Raw genomic sequence first — 21,613 nt, 5'->3', positions numbered from 1 at the left:
CAGGGAGATCCTTTCTCCCCTCGTAACATCAGCATTAAAGAAATTCCCCTTTTGGCAGTATGGATAGGGTAGACACAGTTTTTAGATAAAGTTAAGAGGTTTGCATTTATTTTAACTTAGAAAAATAGTCAAGCAAAATGCATACTACTAATCTGATTATGGCATAAAACCATCTGTTATAAATTCTGATTCACTCAAGGAATATCATGGACACTTTATGAAAAACTTCCTGGGTGTTCTTCTTTGTGAAAGGAAATATTACCAGGGATGCCCTCTCAACAGATTCAGAATGAATTAATCCCAAAGGCAGGCAGAGAGCAGGGTGCCACATCACCTCTTCCCTGTCTCAGTTTCTCGTCTTCGCCCTTGAAACACATGGCATGAAGCCATGCTGCACTGTCCAAGGGAAATGGTACTGGAGGAGCAGGTGGTCCACGTGACGTATAAGACATATAAGACATAGGGTATATTTGTATGTAACACAGTAAATATATACAAGTTATCATACAGATTTATATTATGGGTTACCAGACTTATCCCATACCTCTACACAAGCAGACATGGAAGAGTCCCTCCATTTCTAAACTTTTCTGTTATAGTAGATATTCATAGGTAAAGTCCTGAGAAGGGCCTCTCAGCATGGAGATTCCACGTAGTCATTGTCTAGCCCACGGCGGAACCGTGCTGTTAGGGAGCGGCTGATGACAATCACCCGGGGTGCCATGCAGTCCTCCCTTCGGTGAAGAATGTTCCAGATGAGCATGGCAGCTGCCAATGTGGCCAGAAGGCAGGCACCGATGTTTAGGTAGCAAGACCAGGACAGGTTGGTGTAGGGGCCAATTCTGTAGAATGTCACCAACCCAATGACCAGCACGAAGCCTGCAGACAGAAGAGAAGTACTCAGAAAGTCCTGTTCTGAGCCAGAACTTGGTCCAGAGCTCCCCAGAAAGCAAGCTACACCCCTTTCCCCAGCCCCTGGACCTAGGGCTTTGGGTGGGGCACAACTCTGGTAGCTGCAGTGGGTCCTGGAATCTTCCAGGTGTGGGCCTTTCCCTGCTCATAGCATCTCCCTACTTGGATGAATCTCAGCCAGAACTAGCAATAACTTTGTGTTAAATCGACCTCTGACTTTTATAAATGCTTAGTTCAAAGCAAAAATAGGTGTTTCCTTAATCTTATCTAATCCAAATTCCTGTTCTTGTGTGTCATCTTGTTCATGACTTTGCTTTCAGAGGAAGTAGAGATTCTCTTCTTCTCAAGATGGCCTAGAGTCTGTGCACCCAAAGAAGAGAGAAAGGGTGAGAATGGAGAGTGGAGATTAGGGACCTAAGGAGGGTGGCCCACCCAGGTGGATCTCACACAGTTCTCTGCTTCTGCCCTGCTCTCACTTTGACCTGCCAGCTACATGGATGGGGTAGAATCACCTGGACCAGCTTCTGGGCAGCAGCACCAGGCCCTCTCTTCCCTCCCACCCCACCATCTGGGTTTCCCAACAGTTAAGACCTGCAGCTATGCTGGGCAAGTGGCCCACACTTGTAATCCTAACCAGTAGGCAGTAGGGTCAAGAGTTCCAAGCTGGCTTTACCAACTTATCAAGGCTCTAAGCAATTTAATGAGACCCTGTCTCCAGATAAAAAAGGGCTGGGGTTGTTACTCAATGGTTAAGTGTTCCTGGTCCAAAAAACAAAAAGCCCTGTAGCTCTACTGTTGCTGCAGATACCAGATACCAGATAGCACACAGTAGGCCAGTCCCACTCCGTCCCCAGTAGCAGCACCCTCCATTGACCAGGTGACCTGGGTGAGTCTTTCTCATACATAAATTACCAAACTTTCCATTACCTGGGCTGGATCAGATCATATCCCCTTCCTGGGCTTTGCCAAGCTGAACCCCCACTACTATCCCACCATTGACCTGTGTGTCTGTTAGCAATGGCCTTCCACTCACAGAGCCCCAGCTTTCCTCAGAAAACCAAATCGTGGCCCTTTGTGGCCTCAAAGGAAAGAGCAGTATCCATAGGCACAGGGAAAGACCGAGACATACAGATGAAGAACAAGACATACAGATGAGGAATGGGGTGATCATAGGCTTTGACTCATCTAAAACACAAGCAATGACTTCAGTGCAATGACATTGCTTCTGGAAAGTATGAGTGAACATTACCTGCCTCTCTTTTGTCCTGTGTAGCAGTAGTACCCACCATGCTGTGGATGTTTGTGTGGTGCTCTGTAAGTTTATGTGTGGAGGGCTTCTGGGTGCTTGTTTTCCACCCATGGTGCACTCTGCCTGCCAGGAACTGCTGGCATTTCTCTCTACCAGCAGAGAGTATGATATCAGCATTTGCATTAGTGGAGTAAAGCAATTATACCAGTGTTTCGTATTATGAAAGTGAAAACACTTTCAGTATGTGTCCCTTCATTTTCATGATGTCTTTGGGTGTGTTTTGCCAACCAGTAGTTTGTCATGCTTGGGATTGAGGTAGGATGGGCACAGAGGGTGCCACCTTGTGTCTAAGATGAGAGGCAGTATAAGCAGGGCAGGGCATGAGGACTGAAGATGAAGCAACATAATGCAAGCTAGAAGGAATTTGCCCGCAGAACAGCAGCTGGTACTACCAGGGGTCCACCCACCCCTGTCATGACAAATGCTATGCTCCTTTTCCTGAGTTTCCCTTCAGTTTGTGCATGCTACAGCAGCATTTTAAAATTTTGGTATGTGGTCTCAGACCTAATCCCATAGCATCCTTCACTTTTCTCCCCGTACCATCAAGGGGCACTACCTGGAGGGCTGACCCCACCTCATACCTCGCACAGCTCCCTTGTCTAAGGTCAGGTCGGTTTATATCACTGATGCAAAAAAGAAAGGGTTTGTCTGCAAGTAATTGCTGGCAAGAGACCTTATCTAGAGACTTGTAAGCTTCAAGAACTTGATTGAAAGAGCTGACCTTGAACCTTCTGGAAAGGACTGACATGCTTACCAGAATGGAAAAGTTAACAGGGAAGCAGATACCAAGCACTGTCACATGCAAGCAGAGGGGAACCTGCCCTGCCCTCAGGGACCCAGCCTTGTGGGAATAGCACCATGTAGCCCTGGGAGCTGTAGTCTCACTCAAGGAAACTCACAGTCATGGCCCCAAATCAAGTGCCTCTGAAATGCGCATCCATGGTAAACAGCCCAGCAGGGGAATTCAGTGAGAGTATGAGCAAGCATTTCACCAGGATACCTCAGATGTGGCCCAGGAAATATCACAGAGGACACACAGGACAGTTCCTGCATGTACAGTTTAAACATAGGCACAGGAATAAAGCTAGCAGAATACCTGGGTGTGGCTGAGCCTCTGGGTGGGGGAAGGACCTCTGAGGGCCCTTCTATCATGTTCCAAGTGCCACTCTTTAGATTCTGCCTCACTGAAGCTGGGCACATGGGAAGCAGCACATTTTCAGGTTCACAGGTATGCTCATAGACTTTGTCAGCCCATCTGACACTCCTCCCACAGCCCCACACAGCCGTCAGAAAGCACTCCTATCTCCCCTACCATCTGAGTTTTGCTGTTACTGTTTTGCCATGCTGGGGATCTAACCCAGGGCCTGGTGCAGGCCAGCCAGGTACTATACCCCTGAGCCACCTCAGCCCTCTCACCTCAGCCCATGGTTAAAGACTCAAGACTTCCCATTGCCTTAGAAGGTGACTGCACTGCAGCCTGGCAGACCTACATAGCCTCCCATTTCCTCCCCACTACCCATAGCTTCCCTGCAGCCACACAGCCCTTTTTTGCTTCTCCAAAATGCCACATCCATCTGATCTGGACTTTTCCTCATGCTGCACTCCCTTTAGTTGACTCCCTTTAGCTGAGAAGGAGTGGCTCCTGTCCCCAGTCATTCCAAGCTCAGTTTAGAGTCATTTGGCCTCCTCGTCTGTCACTCCTAGAGCTTGTTCCACTCATTGACCACATGCTCCCACGCCCGCTCCCCATGGTTTCAGCAGTTACTTGCTGAGTATATAATTGAAGACAAATCACAGTAGGTGTGAAAGGAAATGGGCTACAGTGTGGAAAGGGAGATGAAGGGGATATCACCCTAGGCTTTTTTTTTAGTGACCAGCACTTATCAGGGGGACAGTTCCCACTGACCACTGTCAAGAAGACACATTGGAGCTGGTGCCCTTCAGCGTCCTTGTGCATAGCCTGTATTAAGCTGACCTATGAGACTCACTGCCAAGCTAGGGACCACATAAAGTACCATCACTAGTGATCTCAAATGCCTGAGGCCTAGGGTTTTCCTTTGAAGAACTGGTGTTCTTGGGTGAAGGTGAAATTAAACTCTATATCCAGAGGAGCTGGGAAGCAAGGGCTAGGACCTCTCCCAGGGAGTGGCATTTGGTGAGGTCCCACCATCCCAGTAGGCATAGATATCAACTCTATAAACAAATGGGAAGCCTGATATCCTGGAGCAGATGCAGAGTGGGCAAAGCAGCAGTACCACCTCCTGCCCCAGGCGGCTCCCCCTTGCAGCACAAGATGGAGACCTGGCCCAGCCCAGACAGGCCCTGTCCCTCAGGAGCCCACTGGGAAGGAATGGAGAGCAGCTCCCTCTGCCTGCCTGGCACTCAGCAGCATTGGACTGAGAACCACAGCCATAGTACTTTATTGTCTGCTTCTTTCTCCTCCCTCTCCCTTTTTTCCTTTTTGCTTTGCTAGGGATTGAACTCAGAGCTTTGTGTATGCCAGATAAGTACTCTTCCATTGAGCTTTACCCTGAGCCCTTGCTATTTTCTTAAGATCAGCATAGTATGTTTTTTTAAATAGGTAGACCGTTTTAACCATTTTAGTCTCTTTATTGCTTCCCCAGAGTTATCCATATTGCTTACCATGTACAAAGGCTTCAGAACATGTAACTGCTTCTACAAACACGATTTTTCATGTATTAGTTTAAAGAACACTCAGTGTGTAGATAAATTGATCAAAGAAATGAGACTTCACAGGGGCACAAACAGTCTGGACATAGCCACCTGTGACCTAAAAATATAAGTTGGAAGAGTGAGAGAGATGATGGAGCAAGTATGGCGAACAAGCCAAGTCTCCACCTCTCTCACCACCTGTCTTGAAAACCATGCTTGGGAACCCAGCAGCAGGAGCACTGGGCTGATTTCCCAGAGTTCCAGGTGTCTCACTTCTCTAACAGGAGTGTGATTCAGGGTCTATACCTCATCTACCTTCTCCAGAACAGTACAAAGGAAAGCCTGCTGCAAAGGTGACTCAAAACACTCACCTGCATGAAGCCCAAGCTTGGATGTTGTTTTTGTGCAGCTTAGAGCACATACTTTTTTTTTGGTGGGGGGGGGGCTGCTGACCAGGGGTTGAGCCATATCCCCAGCCTTGTTTTATATTTTATTTAGAGACTGGGTCTCGCTGAATTGCTGAGGGCCTCTCTAAGTTGCTGAGGCTGACAGTTCTCAGAACATGGCTGGGCCTAAACCCTGAGAAACCTGAGCACAGGGAGGGGCAGATGAGGCCAGCACAGGGACACTTATACTGCAAAGAGGGGACCCTGCCCTCATCCCAGCATGCAAGAACAAGCACGAGGGCACAGCTGTTAGCATCAGTCAGCTCCTGTGGTTGGCCATTGTCCATATCCTGCTCTGAGCCCACACAGAAGGGACTTTATGGACCATGCAGACATGTAGAACAAGGGTTTGTCCTTTTTATAATCAGTAGTAGAAAGCAAACAAAAAGAAGAAAGCAGATGTACATTGTACATATGGCTATGCACCATGTTGCCAATATGGGCCACCTAAGGTGGGTAAAGAGATGTTTGGAGTTGGCTGGTCTGTCACACTGCACTTCAGGCATTATTCTAAAAGTTAGCTTTCACTTTCGGGACCTTCTCTGCTGGGAGAGACAGGAAGGACTGGAAGGAGATGAACTTGAGCTGAGCCTGGCCTTCATTGAAGCTTCCCACTGTCACTGCCTCTAAAACAAGATTCCCTTTCTCCTTCGTGTCCTTTCACCCTGAAGATTCTGCTCCCAAAACATTTTAGTGATGTAATCAGTTTGTCCAGAAACACATCTAAGGGAAGAGCTTCAGCAAACACTCAGTTCTGCACATGGGGTTGATTTCATCTCCATGAAGTCACGTTGCCAAAGCAAACAGCCTCTTCCTGTGCACTGGCTGGCCACAGTCAGTGTGAGTTACAACGCAGCCAGAGCATCCCTTTCCTCTCTCCCTTCCTTCCTGCCTGCTTCCCAGGACCTCGGCTTCTGTCACAAGGCCTTCCTTTCAGAACGACTGTCTAATATACACACAGGTGGCATCAGAGGAAAGACCCTGGGGCTGACCCTGACGCTCCCAGCAAATGAGACGCCTGTCCTTCAGATCTAACACCACTGGCTTCCAAAGAGAATGCTGAATAAGACCATCCAGGCACCGCTGGGGTTGGCATGCCCAGCATTTGTGTGCAGCAAGATGATGGTGATCCACATGGTTCTGGGGAGGGGGATCATGTATTTCCACAGGAGCCTCAGGTTCTTGGGTATTCTCAGTTGCAGGAAGGAATGGAGAGATGATGACATGCAGCTGGGATGGTAGACTGGTGCTCAGGGGTTGGGTACAGAAGACAGAGAAGTGAATTATTCAGAATAAACAAAGACTAACTATTTTCCCATAACAACCCCCAGAAAACAGCAAATTCCCAACCAGCTCACGATGTGAGCTTTTCAACAATGTTTATCCTTTCTAGGGTGGATCTAGTCAGCGTCCCTGGGGATGAGCTAAGTGACCCTGAGTATATGGTGAGTTTGCCATCATAAGAAAGTTGTTATTTCCAGAAAGGGAACTGTGGATGTGGAGCCAGGGAAGGCTTATGGCAGCTTTCTTTACCAGCATTCTGCACTGGCTGTATGGGAGACAACCAAAACCCAGTGTCAGAAGTGGTCTGGGTAGCACCAATGAGTTTAGATTCGCAGATGGGCTCTGAACTATGGAGATAAAGGTGTGAGCAGGCAGAAATGGACACAGGCAAGTTCATCAATGTGAGAGAAAGCTCAGCATGTGGCCCAAGGCCTGACAGCTGGCTTCCATAAACATTTGTTGTTGGAGAGGAAGAGTTTGGTGCCTCCACAAAGGACAGCTGGCCTTCCCAGGGTGTACAATGCAAGAACCCAAGTTCTGCATGTGCGGGCATAGTGGAAGCAGTTTGAGGATGGCAGCTCCCTGTGTGGGGGTCACCCAACAGGACTCCAGGGGAGAGTTAGCAGGACACCACCAGCATCCTCCTGAAAACCCACTCCTGTGGGCAGGGTCATACGTCCCTCCACATAAGCAGATGGCACAGGGTGGAGGAACTCATCCCAGGATACATGGCAACAAGGATACAGGCAGGTGTGGAACCCAGGAGCTGGGTTCCACACCTGCCTGTATAGATAGAGCACTGGTCCCCAGATGGAGCACTAGCCAGGACACACCTGAGAAGACTGAGACCATTCTCCAGTGCAGAGCTGAGGAGCCTCCCGAATTGCACTTCTGCAAGCCCCTAGTTCCCCGTCATACGCTGCATGCGGGAATGACCGGGAACTACAAAGTGGTGAGCTTGTTCTGGGGGCCAGAACAAGCTTACCACTTTGTAGGCTATGTGTCTGGCCCTCTTCCACCCGTGCCTGCCCACACAGCTGGCAAGACCACAAACCATGGGAAAGGTGCGGGGGAGAGAAGAGAAGAGGCCATCAGAAAGTAAGTAAAAGAATAGACGTGGGAAAAGGATCACAGAGCAAGCTGGGCAGCAGCTGCTCATCTCAGCCCTCCCTCCCCCTGGGGTCACAAGCACACAGGCAAGGAGCCTATCATCACTCTTGTTGCTTGAGGTGCTTCTGGGAGGGCTTCTGTGTATTGTATCTGAATGAGCTGATGGATCAGTTGGTATAGGAACTGTGCCCTAAAGGGGCCTCAGGAAGGAGAGGACAGGAAAACACTGGCATTTTGTGCCTGCCATGCCCGTTACACAAAGAAACCGGAAAGGGCGAAGAAGGCATCTGGTGAAGGACAGAGCAGGGAAGTAGAGTGAACTTGCCTGTGGCAGCTAGAGTACCAAGAGCCTTGGCCTGTCTTGTCTCCTAAGGACCTTGGCAGACCTAGCTGCATAGACTTTGATGTCACAGGCCTGTCTGACATGCGGAGTGATCCATTACAGGGAAAATGCAGGTTTCCACAGGTATCCAGTGCATGGACAGAAAGGAATGTTTTCGACTTTAAGGTAAAATGAAACCATACTCAGAAAATCAAGTGCAGATGCCAGCACCATGGCACGTGTTAGGCAGAACTTATGAGCCTAAACCACCAGACAGCTGATATGCACATTCCTGACGTGAAGACCTGTGGGATGCAAGGAAGGTCCTTTTCCAACCCAGGGCCAGGCGGAGTGTGGCCTTGGTGTCCAGAACCAGCTGTGGAGTGGGGTAGACAAAAGCCCAGACCCTTATCTCTCTGGGATAAATCAGGAGCTTCCCTTCAGCACATCGTGTTTTTTTTTTTTTTTTTTTTTTTTTTTTTTTTTTTTTTTTTTTTTTTTTTAAATTTTATTTCTTTTTTTTTTTTTTTTTTTTTTTTTTTTTTTTTTTTTTAAAGAGAGAGTGAGAGAGAGGGGGACAGAGAGAGAGAGAGAATTTTAACATTTATTTATTCTTAGTTCTTGGCGGACACAACATCTTTGTTGGTATGTGGTGCTGCTGAGGATCGAACCCGGGCCGCACGCATGCTAGGCGAGCGCGCTACCGCTTGAGCCACATCCCCAGCCCCCCACATCGTGTTTTTGCTGGTTTCCAGGTTTCTCCAGCCTCCTCCTGGGGTTAGTTGCTTTCCTCCCTCTGTGCATTAGCATCTCCTCTCCCCTCCCTGCCCACCTCACCCCAGCTCTAGGATTGAGATTTGCTTGACAACAGGTAACAGCAGGCGTTTCCTCGTCCTGTGACAGGACATCCTGGCGCCCTGTAGTCTCTCCCTGGCTTTAAAACAGACCAGAGCACAGGAAAAAACCCAGCGCTAAAATTAGCAGCATGATAGAAGAAAGGCACATAACTGTTCTCTGTACTGTTTGTCAATGAAACGAGTCTAAACAGACCAAATGCATTTCCTTTTGGGGCAAAGCGGACCTGTTAGGAGTGTCATGCAGGAGGGGTGGGGCAGCCTGTGGAGGCTTGAAAAGCCACCCAAAATGCCCAGGGCTGCTGCCGCCCAGTGTTCTGGTTTTTCTGCTGACCTCCACCTGTCTGATGATTTTTGAAGAGTCTGGTCCAGCCCTTTCAGAAGTTGTGCTGGCCTAGAAATATTCAGGGGGTGCAGTAACCACTGACAACCTTCACACACCAGGACAGGGACCCTGGAGGCCTTTGGCACATCTCCAGCACTGCTGCAAAACAGCCCAGTTTTAGTTAATGTGAAACTTTTCCCCATTTTGGTATTTTAAAATGTATTATTTGGAAGCAACACTGCCTTCTGAAACCAGAGTTTTCAGGAGACAAGCTCTCAGTCTGATGTGCTAGGCCCCAAGTAGTTCTAATAATTCCAAATAGGAGTCTTTGGAGGAAGATAGTAAGAAAGACAGCAATCACTTTGATTACCCTGCTAGGAGGTAGGAGATCAGAATCTAGAACTGTTACTTACATTTATTTTATGTCACTAAAATAATCTTTTTCCATTTATTTCCAGACATAGCACTTTCTATGGCATCTATTCAGTGTTGTGCTTCCAGAAATCTTAGTTTTTGTTTCTGGGTTTGTTCTCTTTCTAAAATATCTTTTTATAGCCCAGTTTTTCCAATCATGTTTTCAAAATCTTCCATTTCCTTCTTGAAGGGATGGAATTCCAGAGGGTCACACATGATGGAGGCCTGGCTTTAGTAAGAACAAGGAAAACTTTTCCTGTTTTGTGGCCTTTAGGTCAGCAAAAGGCAAAGCAGATAACTTTCCTAAATATGTCTCATAATTTGGACTTCTGTGTTTTTATCCTCAGTCATGGAATAGGAAAGGAGGCAGAATTGATCCTTGATCTCATTCTACCTACTTCATTTATTCTCATAACCAGTTGGGGCTGAGCACTAGGTAAACTGCAGTTGGCTCAGCAATTTTCCCAAGTTCACAGTGATAGCCATGGACACCAAGATGCAATTCCTTGTCTCTTGCTACTGAGCCTTGTGTTCTTCCACTGGGACATCATGATCCTGCCTTCCTGCTCTGACTCAGCCACAGGGAAGTGACTTTCCCAGGACTATGTTGCTCAGCTATTCATAGCACTCAGCCCAGTTTCCTTACTATACTCCGGCCCGTTCTAGCCCAGAATGCCGGCTGGCCTCATTCTGGAAATTGCATTTCTCAAGAAAGATAAGGATCCAGGATCCATTATTCCTAGAATGATTCACCTCAGACTTCCCACAGTTTCCTCTGTTGGGACTGTACATTTGACACTGGGAAAGGCTGCGGTTATACACTAAGAAGGAAAGCACCACATGCTCTAAGCCCTGCAGACAGGAGCCTTGTGTTTCTGATGAGCTGACTTGTCTCAAGTGAGTAGCAAGAAACTTGAACTTCCCTGGGTTGGCCAGGATCCTTAAAACTCTTTTGAGTCCACAGGCTAGAGCAGAGGTCGTTGGGGGTAGGGGTGGTTACAGATATTTGTCCAGAACCACCAGAATAATTCTCTGGATCATTGACAGTGCTCATGATCTTGCCCTTTAAAAACAGCAAGGTGTTCTCATGCCCTGTCCCACCTTGCCCATTAGGGCCCAGATGAGCCCAGATGGCAGGTCCAGTGTTCCAAACAGGCTCATTTTCCAATGGCCCAGAGCTACATCAAACCAAGAATCCTGGCCTCACATGGGGCCCCACCACACAATTGCACAGGGGTGAGGGAGGCAGGTCATGGCTTGCATCTGTGACAGACAGAAAAAAGCTCTGTGTGCACACGTATATGAACCTCCTCTGTCTTTGGGCAGCATGGGACACACTGGCATGTCCTGTGTCTTATTTTGCTCGTAAGAAGGGGTTACACTGAGGGAAGGAGGGGAAGCACTGTTGACAATAGAACATGTGTCTGGCCTTTCTTGTGCCTATGCCTGTGAGCTGGGGCAGCAGGAGGCCAGAGTCAGGTTTGGGTTCTCCTGTCTATCCAGTACAAACCAGCTCTTCCCTGGCTGCTTGAGCAGACAGCAGGAACATGAGTCTCAGTTGCCCCCATGTGGGTTTCAGAAGGGCAGGTCAGGTACAGATCCCATAGACTGGGAAAAGCACATCACCCCAGTAATCTAGCACTGCTTTTAATAGGAAAAAGGTTGAAGAGACACAAGGCCAGGTGACCAGGTTCTCAGTACTCCTCACCCCTGAGTGCACATGTCTGTCTTGCTTTTGCCCACAGTAAGGGAGGGATGAACATGGGGACCATCTTTGGCCAGGTTCAGAGGTGCAGCCTGTCCCCCATGTCACCCAAGGCCCTGGGGTACCCCCATGACATCAGGAGGCCCTAGCAAATTGGCCAGTCTGATGGGGCTATGGCATGGTCACTCTGCCTGACCAGAGTACTTACTTGCCAGCTGGAATGCAGCAGCCATAGCCTCCTCCCAGCACTGGGAATCAGGTGACATCAGAGGCAAGCCTGTAAGCCCCAGGACGAAGGTGAGCTGACCCATGGCGAGCGCTGCTGTGGCCACCATATTGCAGGCACGCATCATGTCGAACTGCACTACAGATCAAGAAGGAAAGGGACATATGGTTAGCACAGGAAGCAGCTTGGAGAGGAGCTGAGTCAGGTGCACTGGCTGCACTCATCCTCCCTGGGTCTCTGCTAGGCCTTTAAAAAGACAGTAACTTGTCCACCCACCTCTGACCCTGGTCCTGCCCGTGCCTCTCCCTGGCCACTAAGGGCTCATCACAGTACTAGTGGTCTTGTCCCACCTCAGGTGGCCCTTCTCTGGTTTTTGTCTTATTGCTGCAACTATTCCATAAAGGCGCCACACGGTGGGTTGAAAGTGGAAAAGGAAGCCTCCACTGATAATGCTCAGGGTCCCTGCCCCACATGCCGTGGCAGGGGCCCAGCCTTCCCCCTCTGCTTTAGCAGTCAGCTTTTTATGCTGTTACCCCTCCCTCCTCATTCCTGAGGAACTTGAGCCTATGACATTAAGTAATTTGTCACAACCAGCAAGGGGCAGAGCAGGAGCCAAACCTGAGTCTGCAACATCAAGAGCCCCCACTGACTCCTTTCTTCCATCATCTTGTACCCTGCCTCCAATTCTGCTTTCCACCCTACACCCTGGTCCCAGGAGAGTAGACAGGAGGACCAACGCTCTGTAAGTGAACTGATGAGGAAGGGTGGGCAGCAGGGAGGGCTGGTTGCATGTCTGTGAAAGAGAAGCTTTGCCTCTCCCAAGTAAAAGCTCATGCAGAAGCCTCCATGGGATTCTGGTGATGGTGTCTTCCCACCATGCTGTCACTTCCAGGCTCCAGGTTATTCCAAAGCCAACAGTGGGTCTGTCAATGAACATGGTTAGAATAGAGGGACCGTGCATGACAGCAGCAGCTCACTTAGCCCCAGCCTTTGGCATTTCCATGTCTTCTTGTGATGGAACAGTAGTTAGGAGGTTCTGAATCACAAAGTTAAGTTGCTGCAGATAGCATGTTTTTAAAAGGCATGCGCTGGAGCTTTAAGGTGCTCTTCCAAGAGTTGAGAGAGAATAGACAATTGGTTTTCAGAATTGGGTCACCGAAAATGTCATAATCAGAAATGCAAGAACCAAGCAAGAGAATAGAATCTCCAAGAGCTGTCATCTTCCTGATGACCACTGCATTGTCACTCTTCATGGCCCAGATGAGGACAAGGAAGGTGGGGAGGCTTGTGCACTGGACAGGTGGCCTAATTGTGTAAGTGAGTGTAGCTAGCACACATGCAACCTATTCTGAAGACTTGTCGGTCCCTCTACCCACGCCTCACAGAGGATGGAGGGTGTCCTGTCCTCGTGCCTCAGCAGATGCCTACAGGGCGGGAGGGTGCTTAAGTCTTTGTGAGCCTTTACATAGTTGAAGGACAGTTTCAGACTGCCAACGTGAGCAGTTACATATAGCTCAGTCTCAGTGTTTGTTGAAAAAAGTAGGTTCAGGGAATAGCTCAAAGCACTCTGGCTCAGTAGCACCTCTCCTCCCATCACGTGCTGGACTCTGCACCCTCGCACAAATGATGGGCATCCATTAGCCACTCTCTGTTTCTGTTCCTCTGCCATCCTCTGTCCCATCCCCAAAGCCCCAACTTCCCCTGCTCCCCTCACTCATCTGCACACCAAAGGCAGACCGCCCCCAGGCTCCCCCCTCTCACTCCAGTCTTGTGACCCAGGCAGGTGGGTGACCATCACAGTTGGGTAAAGTTGCATTGAAGATATGCAGTCCTTGAGGTGAGTCCACAGGCCTTGGAAATTCAACTGTCAGGAGACTTCTGCATACTTCCTGGCCCACAGTTGTGCCTTTAGTACTGACTGTGCCCAGGGGTAAACCTCCACACGGGGAAGGATAAGCAGCAGTGTCACTGAGAGATCCTGGCTGAGAAATGACCTTCCCGTGGTGATGCACACCTGTAATCCCAGCGACTGGTGAGGCTGAGACAGGAGGATTGCAAGTTCTAGGCCAGGCTGGGCAACATAGCAAGACCATGTCTCAAAAATAATAATAGGGATGTAACTCAGTGGCAGAGCACCCCTGGGTTCAATCCCAGTACTGAAAAGAAATTATTTTTGCCATGTGCTGGTGTGGTCCTGAACATCTATTTAAAACCCCCGTGCTGTCCACCGTGAAGCGAGACCCCTTTCCTGTTGGTCCTTCTGAACCACTAAAGCAGTGTAAAAGAAGCCCCTTCAGCACATGAGTAGAACACAGATCTATTTATGGGGCCCTGTGCCACAAACCATCTGTTCAGGGCCCCATGTGTGCCCCACCCCATCTTCAGGCCAGGATGGTGTCTGTGATTCATGCTCCTTGTGGGCTGCATCTATATTTAGGCTGTGGAGTCACAGAGTCTTCAGGGGCTCTGTGCCACTTCCCGCCACCAAGGATCAGCCTGTCCTGCCCATTGTGTTTTGAGCTGTTTCCTCCATGGCGTCCCCTCCTGTCATTTGGAGTTTGAGCAGCCCTTCCCAGATCCCAGGCTTTTTCCAGTGTTGCACTTCAACCTGGAGGTGGTGCAGCTAGCTCTGAGGCCAGTAGGCCTCATGCACATTGCATATATAAAGAGCCTCCACAGACGCATGAAGCCCCTGGTCTGCTGGACAATCAGAGCATCCCACATGCAGTTACTCAATTAGTGTGCTGCCAGAGAGCAAATAGAGGTGCCTGGAGAGTTTATGTTCTTTAACCCTCAGAATAACCACAGAACATGACTCGGGAGATGCACAATGGGTTAAAGGGAGCCCCGCTTGTTGATTTAGGGGCTCAGCATTGGGGCAGTCCTCCACCATGTTCAGGCACAACTTGGAGAGGAAGAGAGTGGGTAGATGTGGGTTCTAGAATGATGTGGAGAGAGAAGTGGCATTTGAGGAGCTAGAACCCCCAAGGGAGTTGAGCCCTGGTTTGGTGGCCTGGAGTGTGGGAAACAGGGATAACACCATGTTGTTTGCTGAGGCTCAAGGCCTAGGAGGAACCAGGACTTAGCTATTCTCACTTCCCCAGACTGAGGGACCAAACCCTTTGGCTGAGGCAGGTGGCCCAGGTCGACTTTCCAGAACCTTCCTGACTGCAGAACCTTCCATTGTCAGCTCTAACAGGTGTCTCCCCAGTTCCTTTCTTCTGCTCATCTCCCATCTATTTTCATAATACTCCCACCACCTTTTTTTTTTCTTTATCTTTCATATATGAGAGAAAACATATGACCCTTGACTTTTTGTATTAAGCTCATTCACTTAATATAATGCTCTCAGTTTCCATCCAGTTTCCGGCAAATGACTGAATAAAACTCCACTGTGTGTATATACCACATTTTCTTTATCCATTCATCCATTGACAGATACCAAGATTGTTTCCATAGTTTGGCTATTGTGAATTATGCTGCTGTAAACATGGGTATTTGTGTATTACTGTAGCATGATGACTTTAAATTCTTTAAAAGAGTTAGGTACCAAGGAGTGGTATAGCTGGGTCATTTGGTGGTTCCAAGCCTAGTCTTTTGAAGAGCCTCCATATGATTTCCATAGTGGTTGTACTAATTTATAATCCTACCAACAGTGTAAAAGTGTTCCTTCCCCCTCCACACATCCTCACCAGCCTTTATTAGTATTCTTGATGACTACCATTCTGACTGGAGTGAGATGAAATGTCAGTGCAGTTTTGATTTGCATTTCCCTGTTTGCTAGGGGTGGTGAACATTTTTTCATATATTTTTGGCTGTTTTATAAGTATCTGTCTAGTTCATTTGCCCATTTATTAATTGTGGTTGGGGGGGTAAGTTTTTGAGTTCTTTTTTATATCCCGAATATTAATCCTCAGTCAGAAGAACAGCTGCAAAGACTCTCCCATTCTGTAGGCTCTCTCTCCACATTCTTGGTCGTTTTCTTGCTGTACCTGCAAGTTTCTGTAGGGTGCCGTCTCCATGTGTAGGACAATATGTGCTCCTGAGGCTCCTTTCCAGTCTGATCTGGAAAACCATCTGTGACTATCTGTGGAAGTTGCTGTTCTTCATAATGCTCTGTCATCTATACACTTAACTTACTCTGTAGTTACTTTTGCCCGTAACCTCTCTACTTTAAGATGGTAGAACTGGGAAGGTATTGAACTGTGGCACGACTATTAATAGTATAGGAATGGCCCAGTGGTACCCCAAGCTCCACCTGGAAGGCCAGGAAAGACCTCTGAGTGAATGGGGCTGACCATTGCTGGCTGGAGAAGAGTGGCCTGAGAGGCTCTTGTGGCTGTATATGTCGCTGCCATGAGGCCAGAAGACCACCATTCCCAGAGCCAAGAAGGGAGCATGCACTGACCCCTGGCCTGTCTTCCACCCACAGCCCTGCCCTCTCACTGTCCTGCTCCTCAGCTGGCTCTTGCATCTTCCTAGCAGCACTGTGACAAAGATTCTGTGAGGCCACCCACCCCATAAGCCACCATGCAGGCCTCTGCATGAATGTGGGTCCCAGTGGCCTCACCACAGGGAGCACTCACAGAGCCACACTCCATCTGAGAAGGAAGAACTCCTGATGAAATTCGTTCCCATGGCCATCCACCTGTAGGATCCACCATGTCTAATATGTCACCAGTCCTGATGCTGCCTGTGTTCACAGCCTGAGATGATCCCCTAGAAAGCATGGCACAAATGTGCCTGGCCAAGCAGGGTGTCAGCGCAGGTAGCCAGCCAGCCTATCGAGTCAGGAGTGTGTGATGTCCAGCATGATACTCATGAGCCTCCTGAGAACGGAGGTGGGGCTCTCCTTTTGGGAACACTGGGTCCAGCTGGTCCGCCCCTAGGTTCAGTTATATGTTCATCTGTTCACAGGTAGCCTCAGACTTAGGGAGCCTAACAGAATGCATGAACTACAGGAAGCAGAATAAATGTGAAAAATGAAGCCAGCCCTGAAGTCAGGTAGTCAAAGGGACCCGCAGTTCTCCAGACCCCTGGCTCCTCACAGGGAAGAGAGACCCTGATCACTAATAAAAGTATGGGCACCATAGGAACAAAACAGCCAGCTGATGGGAAAATCCAAGGTCCCAGTGTGACAAAGGTGCTACACAGGGGCCTGGACCTGCATAAGCATAGGATTGGCCCTCATGGCCCCTGAGCCTGCTGGCTCAGGACACCCAGCAGTACAGGGCAGAGTGTCATGGGGTAGCCCCTGTTCCTGTCTCTTGGGCCAGCCCTTGGGGTACTTGCAAGGGAGGCATGCTGAGTGGTTCTGGCTCAGTATTCTCCAGGCAGGACCTCAGGGTACAGAGCTGGCAGATGTGCCTTTGCTCATGGGGTTGCGGTGTGGGTTCTGTGACCTGTCTTGACCTCACCTCGGCCCTGAGCTGGTTCTCAGGGTGGCATTGAGGAAACCACCATGTCAGCCCCATGACACTGGCCACCAGCCTGTCCATGGGGAAAATCAGCCTGAAGGAGGATGTCGGCCTTAAACTGACTCCACCTGTCCAGGCAGTGCCCTTCATGGCTGCCCCTCCCCAGAGTGCTGATTCTAGACCCCTATGGACTGAGGGGTGGGGTTTAACAGGAGCATTTTGAGGCTGGGCTCAGGCAGCAGCTGTCCATCAGCCTGGGCACACAGGTGCACACGAGTTGGAGTGGTAAGTTTGTTATGGGCTGTGTGGATAGAGGGGCCTGCTGGTAGGGAGAGGAACAAGTGAGGCTACTTTTAGCCTTCATTTATGGGAGGAGTCAGGAAGAGGAGCCAACACCATCATCTCCACCTGCACACTGCTGGGTGTGGTGCCATGCTGCCCCCTTGCCAGTGGCTCAAGCCCATGGGTTAGGATCTGTAGTTTCCCTTCAGGAAATGCTGACTAAGGTCTGCTTTGTTCCTATCATGTTTCAGTCTCAATATGTGTTAGAAGTTTTATTGGCTACCAAAATTACCTGTTCAGCCTGTTTTCCTAAATTTGGTCTTCTCAGTCCTTCCTGAGAAACTTGGACCATTTCCATTGTTTGAACCAATAGTCACTGCTCAGATTCATTGAGGGTCAGCTACCTGCAAGTGCCACGTTAACTGAGGAGAAGTATTTAAAGATCGTGCAACAAGTTTGTCAAGTGTTTGGACAGAGCATGCATTCAGTTTCAGGGAAGTGGGAGCCCTGAGGACCGGCAGTGGGGCTAGCACTCAGAAGGAACAGACAGGAATGGGCCTTGAGGGACCAAGGGTTCAGCTGGTCTGAGGCAACAGGCCTCAGCAAGTGGTCAGCAGGGGAATCAGGGCAGCTACACACCCTGCTCCTCCTGCCCCAAGACTGTGCAAATGCAGGAGGCAGTGGGGGCAGCCTGCTTCTAGCTACCTGGGGCACCTGGGCCATTGAGAAGCCTTGAGGCCCGGGGCAGAGGCCGGGGGCTGGTGGAGGTTCCCACCTGCTAGGTGGTCCAGTGCTGGTCCCAAAGAATAGTGAAAGCCCTGGGACTAGAAACCCTACCTGTGTCCCAGCCCCAAGCCAGGAGGTCCAAGGCCTCCAGGTCTATGTGTGTTGTTACAGCCCACATAAAAGGCAGGCACAGAGCCATGAGTTGCTCGATTTCCTTCTTAGAATGACCATAGAATCCAAAGTGAAGGCTCTCTGCCAACAGGTCACACAGAGACGCAAGTTCAGCTGTGTTTATGTGGTTTCCCACAAGACACCTGAGTTCAGGGAGCTGGTAGAGATTTTTGAAAATGTCCATGTGCTTTGGTCTTTTTCAAAGGAAGGCTGTTGTTGGGCACCATGGCGAACACTTGTAATCCCACTGGCTCAGGAGGCTGAGGCAGGAGGATCACAATTTCAAAGCCAGCCGTAGCAACTGAGAAAAGCCCTAAGCAAATTAGTGAGACCCTGTCTCAAAATAAAAATATGAGAAAAGGAGGTGGGGCTGGGGATGTGGCTCAGTGGTAAATCCCCAGTACCAAAAACAAGAAAAGGCTCTTGTTCCCTGCTTGTGAAGGATGAAGGAGGACACAGACCATTCTTTTTACCAGCTTCTCCACCTGTGAAGTGGGATGTCCCCAGTCTGGGCTTCCAGGCTCATAGCAGGTCAGGGCCCTGAACTGACCGTTGCACTCAGTGTTGCTTGTGGACTTCCAGGAGCAACTCAGAGCCTATGCCTCACATTGTCTTTCAGGCTAGTGTTGCTTCCAAAACAGGCAAGATCCAACTTTGAGACATTGGGGTCTGCGATTGAGACCCCCCCCCCACCCAGTTAGCAGTTCTAAGGGGTCATCCACAATCTGGGGAGAACATGAATCTCAGCAGAGTGACTCTTGTAGATTACATGTTCTGTAGCAAGTGTCTATTCAGAGCCAGATCCATGCCTTGCACTTTCAGAGTGAGGTTCCCAACTTCCAGGGCAGCAGATAGGCCTTTGGACAAGAGTGGGGAGCCTGAAGGCAGAACAACACTCTGCCCTCTGTCATCACAGAGCCTCCCTGGCCTCCTTCCACATATCCCAGCCGAAGTCAGGCCCCAGGAGTCTCCCTTGCTGCTGCTCACAGCCCTAAAGGTCCTGATTAGTTGACTAGTATGGAAATTAAGTCAGAACTCAGCCATGTATTCTTAAACTTCTTGTTTATTTTACTTTTTTTTTTTTTTTTTTTGGTACTGGGGATCGAACCCAGGGCCTCACATGTACTAGACAAGTGCTCTGCCACTCAGCTACATCCCTAGCCCAACAAAATTTTTTTCAGCCAAGGAAAAATGTCTTTCATTGACTGGATTACTGTACCTGTCCTTCAGCCATTCGTAATGGCAGAGAAAGCCCCCACTTGTATAAGGTGAATTCCCTGCAGAAAGAGCGAGAGGCAGAGGATGGACCAAGCAGGAGCAAGTCTTGTGACCTTGCTCACCAAGTGAGGGTGGGCATAGGCCCAGTTTCCCTCTCCCAATGGCCTGGGCACAGCTTTCCCTCACCCAGCCCCTCTGAAGGTGACACAAAAATAAGCAGACTCACATTTCACGGTTCCTCGAGATTCCTGGAAGCCTGCTGTCTCAGAGCCCCAGCCCAGCGCCTCACAGTCCTGTGCGTCCTCCTGCCCAGCTCTGGCCCCAGGGCTTGAGCCACCCCGGCCCTTGTCCACCAGCCAACAGGACTTCCACAGCCCCACGCTGCGCTTGCGTCCATCCTCCAGCGTCTGGTAGACCCAGTTGGGGGTAAAGGCTGCTGCATTGTTGAGAATGAGGGAGACGAGGGCCACCAGCACAGCTGTGGCCACAAGCTTCTGGATGGCCATCACTGGCCGGCACTGTCTGTTAGAGCAGAGAGGATGCCAAGTCCCCTTCAGGTGCTGCGTGCCCAGGGAGAGCTAAGGTACTACCTGGGGCAGCTAGAGGACGTCGCCACTCATTCTCCAGCCAGGCACAGGAGAGGGGTATGTGGGGAGAGGCCCATGGAACAGGTCCAGGTGAGCCACTCACGGCCCTGCCTTATCCTCCCTCCTGCACCTGGAGCAAGGCCAGGCCTGTGCTGAAGCCGGTCGCCATGAGGCCCATCCTAGGCAGGAAACAGGAGCACCAGCAAGAATCCAGAGTTGTGAGTGTGCCGTCTTCCTGGGAACCAGAGGCCAGGAGGCCGTGTCCACAGCACCTCTTCTTGCCTGCAGCAGCAGAAAGCAGAAAGTGACTCAAGAGGCAGGCGCCGTGGGGTAGTCAGCTTGGGCACTCTCCTCAGAACCAGCTCCCAGCAGGGCTGCGGGTGCAGTGAGAGTTCAGCCGCCTCTGCTGCCTGAGCCTTGTCCCAGTGCCTCCGACTCAAATGGCAGGTCCTGGAAAGCAGAGCCTGCTGCAAGGAAGTGTGTGTGCGCGTGTGTGTGCAAGCTCGAGTTTCCCCGTCTCTTGCAGAGAGGAAATGGTTGTTTGTGAGGTGTTTTTGGTGAGCGGGAGGCGTAGCCAACTGCAACAAATAGCAGCCCTACCACAGAGCCAGACACCAACAGGATGTATTTCCTGACGGGAAAGGCCTGGGGAGACTTAACTGCTCCAGCTGTCCCCCTGCCACTGCCCCTCCCCCTCCTGTCCCAAAGAGAGGCCAGGGATGCTAGCCCACATACTCTAATCACCTGTCACATTTGAGCCTGGCCAGCTGCAGAGGCGGCAGCTCTTATGCTGGGCCAAGGGTCTAGGGACACTGTAGAACAGGTCCTCAGGGTACAGCACCCAGTCTTCCAGGTGTCTCCCTGCATAATAGGCACTATAGACCACAAAGCACCAGAGCCTGCCCTTGAGTAGGGACACACACTGGGAAGGAACAGAGGGAGAGACACCCCTTAGATAGGCTGCTGTCTGCTGGCAGAGGCCATATGCCTCAAGGGAAAAGCTGAAGGGGTAGGCCCCACAAAGAGAACCTCCTGCTGAGGTGGTCCCTGAGGTGGCCAGACAAGGTGAGATTGTGGACATGTAGAGGTGGGGCATGGTGCAGAGCCTGGGACAGAAAATGTGGATTTTAGCCATCTGTGCACAATGCTGATGTGACTGTCATTGCCTCAAGGCCAGACACAGAATGAGACTGGTGACTTGGCATGCTGTCATGCTGCCAGGGAGTTGGGAAGGCTCCTTTGTTTTGTTTCGAACCCATCCGTATCAATGGACAAACACAGCAGAAGGGTCTGATATACTCTTCCATCTGCAGAAACCTCAGCCCAGCACTGGGGCCCATCCTCCAGGGCTTGGGAGTTGCAGGGATGAACACAGATGCAGGTGCCATGTTTCACCTGAACCCACCTTGGGGGGAAAGCACAGTACATCATTTGTGTGCAGAGTCCTATTACCTGCAAGGCCCAGGTGTAGGAGAGCAGCCTCTTGGCTGTTTCCTACCTGAGTGCATTGCCAGCCAGGTCCTGAGTGGCATTTTCCTGACACCAGACTCCTGTTTCCTGGGACTGGAGTTTTTGGTCACATGATGGAATGTAACTTTATAAAAAAGCCTAACTTTGCACACAGGCTGAAAC

The 21,613-nt window shown here is 50.0% G+C and overlaps 2 protein-coding genes across 5 annotated transcripts in view; one reads left to right on the top strand and one right to left on the bottom strand.

Moving 5' to 3' along the window:
- The window catches only part of Ift140 (intraflagellar transport 140), a 74,779-nt gene that overhangs the window by 37,671 nt on the left and 15,495 nt on the right, over positions 1 to 21,613 (top strand). The gene's annotated exons all lie outside the window — the stretch shown is intronic.
- Positions 79 to 20,562, bottom strand: Tmem204 (transmembrane protein 204). Its single transcript, XM_005337843.5, has 3 exons — positions 19,621 to 20,562; positions 11,563 to 11,718; positions 79 to 879 (listed from the first exon to the last, which is right to left on the bottom strand). The coding sequence occupies exons 1-3, from the start codon at positions 19,898 to 19,900 to the stop codon at positions 635 to 637; spliced, it is 681 nt and encodes a 226-aa protein (XP_005337900.1). The 5' UTR covers positions 19,901 to 20,562; the 3' UTR covers positions 79 to 634.

This window comes from Ictidomys tridecemlineatus, chromosome 10 (genome assembly GCF_052094955.1).
Source record: "Ictidomys tridecemlineatus isolate mIctTri1 chromosome 10, mIctTri1.hap1, whole genome shotgun sequence".
NCBI lineage: Eukaryota > Metazoa > Chordata > Mammalia > Rodentia > Sciuridae > Ictidomys > Ictidomys tridecemlineatus.
The sequence above is the reverse complement of the archived record's forward strand: the minus strand, read 5'-3'. Positions and strand labels throughout refer to the sequence as shown.

Bases quoted from the DNA above. Each gene is read 5' to 3' on its own strand.
- Tmem204 (XM_005337843.5), bottom strand. From the start codon at position 19,900: ATGGCCATCCAGAAGCTTGTGGCCACAGCTGTGCTGGTGGCCCTCGTC. The intron at 11,719-19,620 runs GTGAGTCTGCTT...CTTGATCTGTAG, and splicing joins ATCTCGAGGAACCGTGAAAT to TGCAGTTCGACATGATGCGT. The intron at 880-11,562 runs GTAAGTACTCTG...TTCTGTCTGCAG, and splicing joins TGCTGCATTCCAGCTGGCAA to GCTTCGTGCTGGTCATTGGG.